At 38.1% G+C, this 14531-nt stretch overlaps 1 protein-coding gene across 1 annotated transcript in view; it reads right to left on the reverse strand.

The window, feature by feature from the left end:
- Positions 1–14531, reverse strand: part of JAG1 (jagged canonical Notch ligand 1) — a 40647-nt gene that overhangs the window by 13805 nt on the left and 12311 nt on the right. The window contains exons 3-8 of the mRNA XM_069075409.1: positions 14155–14206; positions 8709–8963; positions 5962–6022; positions 1854–1984; positions 1444–1563; positions 694–807 (exon numbers count right to left, since the gene is read on the reverse strand). Coding sequence (XP_068931510.1) covers positions 694–807; positions 1444–1563; positions 1854–1984; positions 5962–6022; positions 8709–8963; positions 14155–14206 — 733 coding nt within the window. The remainder of the gene's footprint in view (positions 1–693; positions 808–1443; positions 1564–1853; positions 1985–5961; positions 6023–8708; positions 8964–14154; positions 14207–14531) is intronic.

Below are 14531 nucleotides of genomic sequence, written 5' to 3' on the forward strand. Positions count from 1 at the left end.
TAAAAATTCATTTTATATTCCTTTAAAATTAAAAAAAATCCAATTCCTTGGAGATAGCTGAAAAGAATTATGACTATTTTACAGATGAGAAAACCAAGGCAGAGGAAGAATGAATGGCCTTTCCAACATTACAATTATTCTGCCAATTAGCCCAAATTCTAAATCCTACCTTTTTGTCACTTAGGTAACCCTTACACCTGAATGGGCTGCACAGACTGCAAATAACAGTTTGTCAATGCCCCTACCCCCAATTAAATGGAATACCACTAATTAATCTGCACTGACTACCATTTCAGTCACCTCACTGCAACACTCCAAGGCTAGAATGAAAAATGAGCAGGATTCTGTGTGGACAGAGCTCCCTCACAGGGGTTCAGATGAAAAACAAGAAGATGTTAGTAAGACATGGTATCCTTGGATAAAGGGTTTCACCAAGAAAGAATCATAATGAGGTAAATGATCAATGTTAACACTTCTAGGTAAAGTCAAAGGACTTACCAGACATATTAATAGGAATTATTAGCTTAAATGCCACCATAAACACAAATGAGGATAATAGACACGATTGCCATTAGTCAAAGACAGCCTTGTGAATAAGGCAGTAACCAACCCCTAATGTTCTGCCTTGTTTCCTCCCCTATTTCAAGGAATGCTAATCATTCTGTAAAGATGGGAACCCAAACATATACTTACTTGTGGTACATGTTGGCCCAGTCCAGCCTGGAAGACATCCACATTCAAATCCCATAGATGTTTCCAGACAGCTTCCTCCATTGTGACAGGGGTCAGACAGACAAGCATGCTCCGCTACAGAGAATTAAAGAGAACAGGTCCGTACAGTGGCGCCTAGTGATGGCCTCAAGAAATACCTCAAAAAAACCAACCCAAAACCAAAAAAGAAAGTGCCCTTTCTGCTTTCCAGTCCACTACAACACACTTAGCTTCCTTCTGCCTCCTCCCCTCCCTTCCAAACATACATACACACACACACACACACACACACACCACCATCATCATCATCATCATCCACCTCCTGGCTACCAGCCTAAATATTTCCTTGTCGTCTTTCTTTTAGCATCTTCTGATACATTCATACTGTTGTAGCAAGGGGTTAGGAAGTCATCTTTCATATTACACTGACACAATCGACATTCCAAGACCTCTCTGAGTTAGGATCTCATAAAACCTAGACAACCTCTCACACTTATCAGCAACAAGGAAACAACCCTGCAGATTCTAGAAAGATTTCAATTTGTTCTAGTTTTTAGATTTTGTAGAGAACTTAAGATTTTTGGCAGATGTCTCTGGTGCTTAATTATAAATTTTTACATTAAGAAAATATATATATGTATATGTATATATATATATGTTTTTTTTAAACCCTGTCTTAAGGGTTAAAGTTAATGATGATTAAAAAAAAAAAAGGATGTTTAGAGCACTTACCGATTTCACAGTTTGCTCCAGAATACCCCTCTGGGCAGGAACACTGATATTTGTCAGGACCTGTGTTACTACAAGTACCACCATTCAGACAAGGCTGATGAGTCCCACAATAATTAAGATCTAAAAAAAAAAAAAGGGGGGGGGGGGGGGGGGAAAGCTTTAGGAAACTGTATGGAGCTTATCATTTTTGTTTCTACCTTCATTTACCTTTGGAAAAAAAAGTCCCTCAAGGCATGGCTTAGTTAAAACACAAGTTAACACAAATTCAATGCATTTATAACCCATGCCTAACTACCTCCAATAAATGCCTCCTGCCACAATACCTGGGACTCCCTCTGCAATCAGCCCCACACACATACCATGCATTAAAATTCAAAATTTACACTTGGCTATCTAGAAGATTAGCATACCTTTGTCACAGAGCTGACCACCCCAGTTGGTTTCACAGAGGCATTGCCACGGTTCAATGCAAGTGCCATGGACACATCCTGGGTGCGGAATGCACTTATCACAGTACTGGCCTTGCCATCCATACTGACACCTTAAGACAAAACAAAGTATAATTTTTTTTCTTAAATCCTAGAATTAAAGCAAAGAAGACTGAAGAAGGCCCAAGGCTTTAAATATCAAACAAAGCAGAGAGGGAAAGAGACATAAGGGGAGTAGGGAAAGGTAATATTCAAGGTTTGATTGGTGGTTCCTTATAAACAAACATTTTTAACAGTTTGGCCAAGGTCTCCTAAAAGACAGACTACTTACAAAAGGATAACTGTTCTGGGAGAGCCCAGTGTGGTGCCATGGAACACAATACAACTCTATTCTCAGGCACACACAAACGAGACAGAGAGGGTGGGTGTACAGGATAAATCAATCTCTGAACTGTGTCAGAATGGACTATAAAGGGGGGGGGGCAGTTACCAAAAACAATGGTCATGTGAAAAATTTTCATGAATGCAAGATTTGCAGCATTTTGTCTCCACGCTTTGTGTGTCAATAGTAAGCCATGACCCGACACACACAAATGCAAGAAAGGACAGAGCTACTGCAGCCAGTAAGGGAAACCTTAATCACTCTACTTGGTTATCCTAATTCTGTCTATGTTTCTCTTACCCCCATCTCTCCTTCTGTAAAGAGTGTGGTAGTTCCTTTTGGGGAAGGGGGCAAGAAAGGAGAAAAAAAAAATCAAGAACGAGTTCTTGGTGGAATCAATTCAAGGGATGGTATCTGACCCATGACAGTTAATGTTTATGTTAATTGCTGGTACCTAGGAATACTTACTTCTCCCTTTGCCAAAAGAGGTCAGCTGAGTTTATCTAATGTTGAGCAATGGAGTTCAGTTTCCTATAAGTGCATTGTTAATTTAAATCTATCTAGGCCAAATGGTTTCTTTGATCCCCAAACAAAAACACAAACCTACACTTGGGATAGGAGGGGAGGGGAAGGGTCTTAAACTCTTCTCCCCATCAAGTTTCAGGGCATTTGAAACCTTAACCAGTCTTCTCAAAAATCAAGGAAACTAAGGATCTTTGGAGTGAAAGGAAAAAAAAGTTATAACAGTAAGATGGGAAGGCGGTCTTGCCCCCATGTCAAAGGAGAAACAGGCTCTACTAAAGTATTTTGTTCATGAGACATGGGAATAAGTGATCAGCAGCAATTACCCTTTAAGCTGTCACTAAGTTATGAAAATAAACCCTTGTATAGAAGTCATTTAGACTTGCAGTTTTCAGAAGGCTGTGCTCAGACCAGTAAATCCTTGTCATGGGAAAACTATAGGGATCTAGCTAATAGCTAATCACCCACAGCTAGCAATAAATTTAACCCTCTGAAAATCTTGATTGACTAACCACTTCCTACTGATTAAATCCAAAACAAAAAACCCAACCTATACCATGCTCTCCCTTCAAAAAATCACCACCATTAACATCAATAATTCAAAATGAATGGAAATCAAAGTATTTTGCCAGTCTCAACAACAAATGAAAATACAAAGTTAAAAAGTCAGGAAAATAAAAATTAAGTCAAAGACCACTTGGGGATCAAACTAGGGACTAAAGCTGATGGGAGAAAGATGATTCCCTCAATGACCAATCAGAGCAGCAAGCTGATTGTGAAACATCAGCATTTTGTAGTCCTCACTTTCTTATAAATTAAAGAACTAAAATCCCTATACACCCTCACTTTGGCTAATAAATACAATAAAAAGGGCAGCTGAGGACCTGACTTCATTTTTTAATTAATGAGGGCTCTACCCTTAAGTACAACAAAGGTGGCCAGGAGAGGTTATGGATGACTTCAAAAGAAAACAAATAAAAATACTGAACCTAAAAGAGGAATCTACAAAGTTAGGCCAGTTTAATAATACATATGATTAAGTTTCTCATGAGAAAATGAAGTTCCTTTGCTTATGATGATGATTCATAATTAAGTTTGATATTATTGGCAGACTCGCAATAAAGAAAGTAATCACTTGCACCAAGGAAAAGAAGTTATTTTAAGTCTGTTTGGGAGCAACTGTAAACATATAACCAATAAATCCTCACATGTGAAAGAGAAGTTCAAGATATAGAACCTGGAAGAAACTTAAGGAAGGTGGACATTAAAAAATATTTCCGAAGTAGACACAGAAGAAAGATTTTGGAAGAAATTTTCCCTTCCTTCTTTCAAAGTCAGGAAAATAGAATTTTTTTAAACTATGCAAATGAAGTGTGGGAAAGTTGCACCTTAAGTAAATAAGGGCACCAGTGCATGTCTGGGCAGTGAGTGGGAGGTGAGCCTTAGAAAGAGAAAGGCCTAAAACCTGGAAACAAAGCCTGTTGTTCTGGCTGGGAGACAGCACCCCCTATAAGGCATGTTTATTCTGATGACAGTAGCACAAATCTTTGTTAGACTCAGCTGATAGACATCTAAGCAGCTGGCCCAGTTCAGATGTGCTAATGATACTTCAAGTCTGATTTACTCTAGAAGGCTATTAATTAGAAAAAGTTTATGTAGGTGTAGTTCAGCCAAACAGTTGACAGCAATGAGGTTAAACATTAGAATCATCCAACACCAGTACAGTTAAATATTAGAATGACTAGGGCAATTACTCCTTCAGTCTTCCAGAAAAACAAAATCTTACTCAAGTATAGGTTAAGGGGCTGTTACCAAATAAAAATTTCTCTAATTAAAAAAAAGGGGAGGGGGGACAAAATATTTCCCTCTACTGACTCTCAACCACTTTAAATGCCATTAATACTGACACACCACTGTCACTTCCCAATTTTCCACTTGTAAATAGAAGCCTTGTAAAAATACAAATGTGGGACTACAAAGAATAGAATGAATGAAACTAAGGGAGAGATGTACCATAGCTCTGGAAACTGGATGCTTCCAGTCTGGTCCCAAGTCATGACTACTCCCTACAATAGACCAGATTTCTACACCTGTTCTAAAATAGAAAAGAATCCTCAGGTCAGTCTGGTTTCCTCAGAGTCCTTTGGAGGATGGTAACAAATGTCCCTTGATTAAAACCAGAGTGGCTTCCAGGGGGAAGAGGTCCACTAGACCTGGTACTCTATCAGATTACTGGACTATAAATAAAGCCTAGAACTCAAATAAACCAGCTGTGCAAAACTTCCTTTGTTTGGTCAAATACAATTTGGTTAATTATTGTTTCTGTTGGGATTGGCTCCCCTCTTTAAAAAAAATAGCAAAACAAAATAAAAAACTGAAAACCAACCCCAAAACATTAATGATAAAAAAAAAATTCTCAGTTATTATAGATTTTTGTTTTTGTCTAAATTTTTACAAAGAACACCAGTCAGAAAGGTTTTTTTTAAAGTGCCTTCTGAAATGTCAAGTAACAATATAGAGTATAATTCAAAGAGCTCCAAAATTTAATTGTTAAATTGTTTGGGTATGTCCCAGCTTTTTGGTTGTATTGTTACTCGGCCAGAATGGAGCAAACTTCAAAGCAGAGAAACAAAATTCTGCATTCATCAGTCTCTCCTGACAAGATTCCATCCCTGTTATTAGCCTCTCAGCACTTGGAGCCTAGCTCTCCACTGCAAAGGAACCAAGAGATTTGACTAATCCCATTCTAAAGAATGCTTGACTTTTGCCTATTGATGGGAAAAGTGGGGGAAGGGAAGGGCAATCTAAGAGAAAAAGGAGAAGAGACTAAGGAGGGTGAGGAAGAAAATAAACACTCCCGTGGAAGACAAGCTAAAGAAAGAGGCAGAATGGCAGTGCAGCCTTAAAAGATTACAAAAATCTGCTCCCAATTTAGAGGTGGAATTGGTCAACAGTCAAAGCATGAAGTGACTGAATTTGCCCTCTCATACAGTTTTTCCAGTTTTGCAAGAAAGCAAAGGAGTGTTTGTGTTTCATCACACAGCTGGTATGATTTAATAAGCACTTAAGATACACATTTTTGAATAAGTTTTCCCAGTCTTCCACAGAACAATGGGGAGAGATATTATGCTAAATGAAGCTTAAAACAAAATTGCTTGATACATAGTTATAAGATATAAATATTACCTGCACTCTCCTGGGATCTTGCAGGAACCATGTTTAGGGCTACAGCCCTGACGACAAATGGCTGTGGAAATAGTTAAGAATTTTTTTTAAAGTATACACTCATATATGTCAGCATGCTGCCAGTTTCTAGCATCCACACAATCGTGGGAATGTTTTTAAATCTCTGACTAGCACTGTAATCCTACAAAATCCACGATTTAAAAGGTCTCTAATATCAAGTCTACTGGAAAGAGAATAAGGTAGGAGGTGCCCCACAACAGCAAATCCAGCAATTCAGCTAATATCTTTAGCTTTAAAACTGCAAACACATGTTACCGTCTATCCCCAAACATATAAGCATGCTTTTTGATAATTTGCAGGCAAAGAAGATAGGAATATTGATGAGGCTTTTACATATTTTCTAATATAAACAATATATGGCATGGGAAGAGAAAAGGGCAAAGGTCAGATCATCCCTTTAACACTCTCCCCTTCCCTAAAATAAAGCCCTCAGCACTACAAAGTTATCATCTAACTGCCCATGCCTGGCTCCAAATCTTCCTCTTTCATTCTGCTACCCCTTTAAAAAAAAAAGTCACCATGGAATGCTTAGTTTCAAGGGTGAAACCTATTGAGTTCTAATAGCAAAGATCCTTGGTCCAAATAAAGCCTAGCTTCAAAGTTTGTAACGTGTTACAATGTAATAAAACAACATTACATCCCATTTTCTGAAAGAGGTACATAAATGGACCCTTATAAGATCTCATAAAATCCAGATTTTATGAGTAAAAAGTAGATCTCAGAAACAATTCACATATCAGAACTTCCTTTCTATTTACATTACAAGTTTACTTGAGTGGGTCATCTTCTCCAATGATGTTTCTACTACATGTAATGTAGCATCATCCCTTAAAACATTAGTATCATCTTTAGTACAGCCAGAAAACTGTCATATTTCAGGGTGTTTGAGGTCAGATGAGTTTGTTTTTGAAGAGATCTAGTCCTATTCCTTTATTTACAAGTGAAAAAACAATGAAGCAACCTGCTCAAGGTCACAAAGCTGATTAAGTATGAACAGTCTAGAAACAAGGTCCACCATCTTCCAGGCTAGTGATCTTTTTACTCTAACCAGAGGTACTAAACTTCTCCTCTCTCCTGACCTGCTCCTGTCAAACCATCCAGCCACACAAAGCAGCTGTGTCTTCTACCCAGAGTCTTTGAAAAGGACCAATTCCACTATTATTCAAAAAGCCTAGATCTTTTTACTGTGGCTGGATCAAAGCATAGACTATTTCTTTCCTGAGCACCTCTTGAAACATATAAATTCTTCTTGAAACACAATTTCACCTAATTAATGTTTAGATTTCCACTAAAGCTGACCCAATGCTTCCTCATGATGCTCACATAACCCTGGGTTTCTTAGGCCTTGCTAGCAGGTCCTACTAAATGGGAAACAAAGGTGGCTCAGTGGATAGAGGGCTGGATTTGTCAGGAAGATCTGAGTTCAAATCTTGCCTCACACTTACTAGAAAGGTGACTCTGAACAAATCACTCATTTTCAGTTGCTTCATCTGTGAAATGGAGATAAGAACAACTACCTTACAATGTGGAGAGTATCAAGTGAGATAACACGTCTAAAGTGCTTTGCAAAATACTAGCAAGTATAGATCCAATGGAGGACCACATCCATCTTCCAAGACTCAGCTCAATGTTAGAAGGCTGGATAAAAACCAAGTCCTAAAATTATCTACTAAAGTCCCATTTGTTTCAGTGAAAGGAGTAATCCAAATCCTCCATATATGGCAGTATTATGCTTTAAGAGCCAGGCTCTATTAAGGTTTATGTGGGAGCATTTATATGGATGAGTAAATCAGTTACCCACTCAAACCTGCTATGAATTAGGGAACATATCCATAAAGTTGTAATACTGTTAATCATTTCAGGATCAAGCAAATATTGATGTGAAGGCTAATACGCCATGCCCTCACCTCCACAAACTTAGCATTCTCAAAAAAAAAAAAACATACGGAACTGAAAGCAACAAAGAGTGACATCTTTTTGGTCTACTGTGGTTAGTGGACTGAAAAAAAAAATTTAATTAAAAAAAAATCTACCTGGCTTGAAATCATGGTATAGAGGGGGAAAAAAGAAACAAAACAAACCACTGGACAGAGTCAGGAAACCGGTGTTCTAGTCCTAGGTCTAATGAAAGAAACTAGCTGCATGATTCTGCCCAAGTGATTTTCTCCAAGTCTTACCTCATCTATAACATTAGGAAGGTAGACTAGATGATGTCTTAGGTCCCTTTCTAGTACTCTGTGATGGAGAAAACCAGGCTGATTCTCAGATAAGAGGCTTAGATTCAAAATCCAACTTTGACACATACTACTTGTTAAGTCATTTAAAATCCCTGGCCCTCAGTTTCCTCATCTGTGAAATTACAAGGTGGACATTGTTTCTAAAGTGACTTCCCGGTTCTCAACCTAAGACTATTCAATAATTATCTCTGACTGCCTTAAAAGCTATCTAGAAACCAAGGGAGGGCTATTCCTGGATGGACTGTTTGATCCATTCAAGGATGTGCCATGACAGTTTGACCAACATGGCCACAAAGATGCCAAATGGACATAAGGAAGCCTTGAAACAGAGCCCCAAAGTCATATCATGTGGAAGTCTTCATACTAGTGACTTAAGGGCTGAAGGACTCTGTGGGAAAAGAAGCCAAGCCACAATCATTCTAAATTGGACAACCCACCAAAACTACATACCTTTATTACATTCGGGTCCCATCCAGCCTTCCATGCAGGTCTTGTTGCCATTCTGGTCACAAGCATAGTGTCCAAAGAAGTCATCCCGGGGACGACAAAACTTATTGCAGCCAAAACCATAGTAATGTTCATCACAAGTGACTCGAATCTGATACTCAAAATGGGCGATGCCAGTGTTCTGCTTGAGGGTCTGCCACTGTCGGCTGGGATTAATCATACCTGAATGGGAGGCTTTTTCAATAATGCTGTCAGGATCTAGGAGAAAAATTAGAGGGCAGCATTAGGAGATGTGAATGCTAGTCACTAGCAAATAGAGTCTTCTTTCTATCTGGGGCTAGAGAGCCCCAAGGAAGCAAATGATGGGGGGGGGGAGGGTTACTGCATCCCTTGTGGCTTTCTATATTAAAAATTAAAAGTAATTATAAAATGAAAAAACTAGTATTTGTAGCATACTCATCTTTAACATATTTTCCTTTTCAGTCCTAACCAGTAAAAATATTTGAAGTCAAATTTTAAATAAGTTTTAAAAAATATTTACCTCAATTTAGAGATAGGCAAATAGAAATTCAGATGAATCAGGGCCTATCAAAATTCATTCAAATATTTACTGAATATTTGTTATATGCCTAGTGCTGTGCTAAGTTCCTTCCAACATAGGGAGTTACACAAGTTCCCTACCCTCAGAGGGCTTACAATCAATGAAGAGAGGAAGTCACAGACACAGAGATCTAGGATATAAGGCAGTAAGCTGCTAAATGAAATAAGGACAAAGCAAACACAGAATTATAATAGGTCAGAGGAGGGACATGTCAAAACCAACAATTTACTAGGTCATTTTCCTAGATTAGGGCTGTTTGCTTTTTTTTTTTTTTAACCTCCCAGCTTTTCACAGGCTTGTCAGTTTCCAAGTCATCACACTTCAAACACAGTCTTTTGAAGTCTACTTTCCATTTCCTTAATATGATTCTTACCCACCTACACGACTGCTATTTTCAGGCCTAGGGTTTGTGCTCATTTGCACACCTGAGTAGGCAGTGGGCCAGGTGACCATGATTAGACAGCAGCTTACAGCATCAGAGGCTTCCCACTTCTAGCTAGTCTCTATCTACTACCCCACCTGGCCCTACCTTGCCTTCTGGGTTTTCATTAGCTGGAGCACATACACAGGATACTGCTCTCCAATGAGGCCTTTGGATAGACTCACACCCTCATTAAAGTGCCCATAAACAGAACAGCTTGCAGATAAATTTTTACTAGCTTAACTCAAATTTTGCAAATAAACACAGCTGAAAGAATGGCAAAAATGTCGGGTTTATTAAGCTGTTTTTACTCTGCAGGTTCAATTAGTGAGTGCAGTGGGCCTCAGGCCCTTCAATATCCTAATAAGGGAACACATATAATCTCCGGAGACATGGCCAAAAAAGTCTTACAATGTTTTGTTTATACCTGCCTATCAGGAGCTGTAACAGTCTGGGAGAGTGAATTTAGTGACATTTAGTTTTCAGTTGACAATACTCCATTCTGGCCAAGACATATTGTGCGAGGTATCACTTTAGAATCCTTAATGGATCTTTAGTAAGCGAGAACGTCTATAAAAATAACTTTATACCTGCATGATTAATGTTTTCTTTGTGATATAGAACATGCAAGAAGTTCTCATTGCAAGGGACATGCCCTCTAGTAGCTGAGCTATTAGATGCAGAAATTGTCTGCAGGCTTGAAACTTACCTAAACATTTCTAAGTGATGGCCTGAAATAATATTTTGTGTCAGTTCATAACATTGTATATATCTGGATTATTTCACTTTGCAGTACAAGTCTTGTGACTGAAAAGGATCTGACACTGTTGTCTATGACCTGCTGGTAGTCCTTGACTGTAAAGGGAAGATTTACCATAAAACATCCAAAATATATCCTTGCAGACCAAGGAGGAGGAAATAGTCACAGAAGTAAAAATCTGTTCAGTTTTACTAAGCATAACACTGGGAACAATGAAAAGGGGGCTGGGGTGGGCCAGTGGAAGGGAGTATTGGCATACTCTAAGTGTCTTTGCCAAAAAGGGTAAGCTTTAAAGAAAAAACAGTCTTGGGTTCTACATTTACATATTTATTAAGAATTACAATGGAATTGAAACCATGTACTCTCCCTGAAATAAAAACGTGGAACCTTAAACAAAGCAGTGTTGTAATCTAATAAAAACACTGTAATGGTATTGATGACAAGAAATCAGCCTCAGAACCTTCTCTCTAAATAGAGTTCATGTAAACACTTTATTTCCCTTGGACATGACTCTTATAGTGACACGTTCATTCCAGAACCAGGGGCTGGAGGAATGCTGATGCTCCAGAATAATTATTTTAATATTGCAGCCCTTCTTAATTTAGATCCATAGATACATAGTTGGGCTGCTATGAAGGTGGCTGATTCAATCAAGACAGACTATTAAATTGACAGTAATTTTTTTTAAAAGTTGAACAGGACAAAAGGAAAAAAAAAACCTAACTTAGAGCTGAATTTAAATTACTAACACTCAAGAGGTGGAAAGTAATAGCAACTTATCTTTCATAACTACTAGTCTTAAAGCTGTAGATTTCAGGACCAAGCCTACAGAAGCAATAGTGGTTAAGTTAAACTTCTGTCAGAATTTGAGGCATCCAGAATTATATACTTCTGACTTCTGTGGAGACCAGTGAGGCAGGTAGATAGTGCAATGGGGCCTGCATCCAGGAAGATCCAAGTTCAAAACCAGTCTCATGCTTATTAGCTACGTGGACCAGAGTAAATCATTTAAGCTTCTGTCTGCCTCACTTTCCTCAGCTGTAAAATAGGTCCAATAACCGTATCTCTTTAGAATTCTTGTAAAGATCCGATGACATAATGTTTCTAAAGTGCTCAGCTCAGTGCCAGGCACAAAGCAGATGCTTTTTTTTTCAGTAACTAGTTTACTAAATGCCATATTTACATATGTACCACCTATCTGACCAGTTTGGTAGATGGATTCCCCAGTTGCTGGTCTGCTACCATACTACAAAGCAAACAATAAATGGCCTTTTTTGTCATTAATGCCAAAGGTCAACTTTCAGATGCCTAGTACTACAATATACTATGAGGCAATAGTGTGCTATTATGGAGACAAGTACTGTTCTAGGAGCCAGGAGTCCTCAAGCCTCAAACCTTAAGTCCAAGGATTCCTTCTGACACGGTGTAATGAGTAAGACACAGTCTGAGCCTCACTGTCTTCCTCTGGAAAATGGGAATAATCATGCCTGTGAAGTAACTACTAAAAGATGATTATGAAGATTTTAAAAAACTTTTAAGTTGCAACATAAATGTCTCCTCTTATGCTTAACATGTTAATGGTTTCAAAAATTTGGGAGGGTGAAAGGTAGGCATGAATGTAGAGATTTAATTAGAATTTTTTTAAAAACTCATAATGGTTAAATGATCAAGAAAGAGTGAAATAGTGGATAAAGAGATGGCCTAAAAATCAGAAGCCCCAAGTTGAAATCCTGCCTTTGAACCCTGGGATAAGTCAATGACTTTCTCAGTGCCTCAGGATCTCTTTAAGACTAAATTGAAGAACAGGTACCAATCCATATTGGTAAAGAAGTTTACTTGTGAAGAGTTTCCTATATCAATGAAATAACGATCAATTAAAAAAAAGCAGTAGTGGGAGAAGAAATGGCATGGGGGTAGAGAAGGGAAACTTTTATCAAATAGGTCAATGTAACATTGTTAAACCTGGTTCTAATGGTAGAGAGGAGAAAGTGAGCTGAACTGAGAGATAGACTTAAAGTCATAGTAGTACTGGCTATTTATTAGCAACTATGGTAAAAAATTTTAAATGCCATAACTACATAAGCCATTTTCTCTCTTGTCTCCTTCAATCTTTGCCTAGTCCCACCTGTCAGCATAACATCTGACAAGGTGGGTGGGAGGGAGAGGGAGGGAGAGAAGGAGAGAGATGGGGGAGGGAGAGAGAAGGAGAGGGAGGGAAGGAGAGAGGGAGAGAGGATATCCTCTAATATTATACTTTCATCGTTTGACAAAAGTAAAAGCTTGCCACCCTGTATAAATGATTGACTCTGAAGTTATCCAGGAAAGATGAACAATAACTATACTGTGAGAACTTTAGCCAGTTACATGTGATTATTCCATCAGTAGTTAACATAGAGTTCTCCAAAACAAGGTCCCAGAATCTAGGCAGACTGAGCAAAGCAGAAGTTCCTGATTACTTTCGTAGTTTACTCAGAAGAGAAGGGAACAAAGCAAGGGAAAAGACTAAAGGTAGAGCTAGTGATAACACAGAGGACTGGAAAGTTTTCAAACAAAGAACTAGATATTTGAAGATTCACAGGAATAAAAAAACATGACCAATTACCAATAGGTTTTCAAGGCTATTAGGATATGGTGTCTTATTTGAGAGACAGGGTCTGCAAACATTATTAACCCCATTTTGTAGATAAAGAAAGTAAAGCTCAGAGATATTAAAGGACTTGCCAAGAAATACACTAATTCACCAAGAGACTTATTCTGACTACATAAGACATACCTTTTTCTTAAAGTTCTACCTAGCTTGGAGATTTTTACTAGCAAAATAGAGCTCATTTCACACTGTGTAAGAAGCAGTCCAAGAGAGCAAATAATATTTAATTACAGTTAGAAAGGGGATGCTGTAATTGAAAAGTCCTACCACTTTTGGCCCAAAATAGAAAAACTCACCCCACCTTGACAAGCACTCTTATATTGATCAAGGATTCATGGAGAGATAATTAGGAACTTTCAAAAAAAAATAAAGGAATGGAGAGACTGTAGAAATTCAGTTCAAAGAGATGTTTTTGCCATGTGCATGTCACTTTAATAAGATATATTGCTGCACAAAGATAACTCTGGAAACACTTGTTTCCCAAATATACATTATTTGGTGCTTTACAAACTAGTTCTTCTTCTGAAGACTATCCTCCTGAGAATTGATGAGAAGTCATTCAAGGCCATGTTGATAAAAGACAGTGTAACATCCTTTAGATAGTACAGGGCAGGACAAGTAGGTGTATCATAATTCTTTAAAGGTCCAAGTAAAAATCCCCATGAAAAGTGATATTTGACCCATTCTTCACTAATTTGATCATAAAAAAAAAAAAGACAAGAATTTCAACGTCTAAAACTACTTAAGATTCTTTCCACAAAGATAGGCTAATTAAAATACTGACTTAGAAGTTACAGGAATCTTTTGACCTAGAAGGACCACCCTTGCTACAATGTCATCCAAGCTCAGGACAGGAGAAACAGTGGTAGAGGGAGTGACCAGATCAGCCAGAATCAGCCCACCCAAGGGTGAGGGAAGATTGTGAATGGCAAATATGGCCTTAAATGACGGATTCAGTAAAACGAGCAGGCTTTTGTAGGTAATCTTTTCAGAACTGACGTCTGGTCAGGTAATACTTACTATTAGTGTCATTGCTGTAATTCCAAGCCTCAACAAGCAAAGTGTAGGATCTCTGTAAAACAGACAAAAAAATTAATGTAGGGACCCCAATGGTTGAGAATGTTTTACTGAGTTTCATAATATTCCTAATTGCCTCTTTCCCACAAATGACAATTATAAGCAGAAAGCTCATCTGAAAATGGCATTTATAATCAGTTTAGATTATGCCTGTTTTAAATTTAAACTGAGCAAAAGATTTTTCCCAAAGACAAACTTTCCTAACCCCTTAAGCTACCTTATCCAGAATGATAAACAGGACCTTTCACCTTCCTGAGTTCATTATTGTCATCACTAATGCATCTCATGGGCTTAATCAGGAAATGCCACCTTGCTATAGA

Source organism: Petaurus breviceps, unplaced genomic scaffold (assembly GCF_028583685.1).
Source record: "Petaurus breviceps papuanus isolate PSGF00001 unplaced genomic scaffold, PetGlider_PUasm1.0 90919, whole genome shotgun sequence".
Lineage (NCBI taxonomy): Eukaryota > Metazoa > Chordata > Mammalia > Diprotodontia > Petauridae > Petaurus > Petaurus breviceps.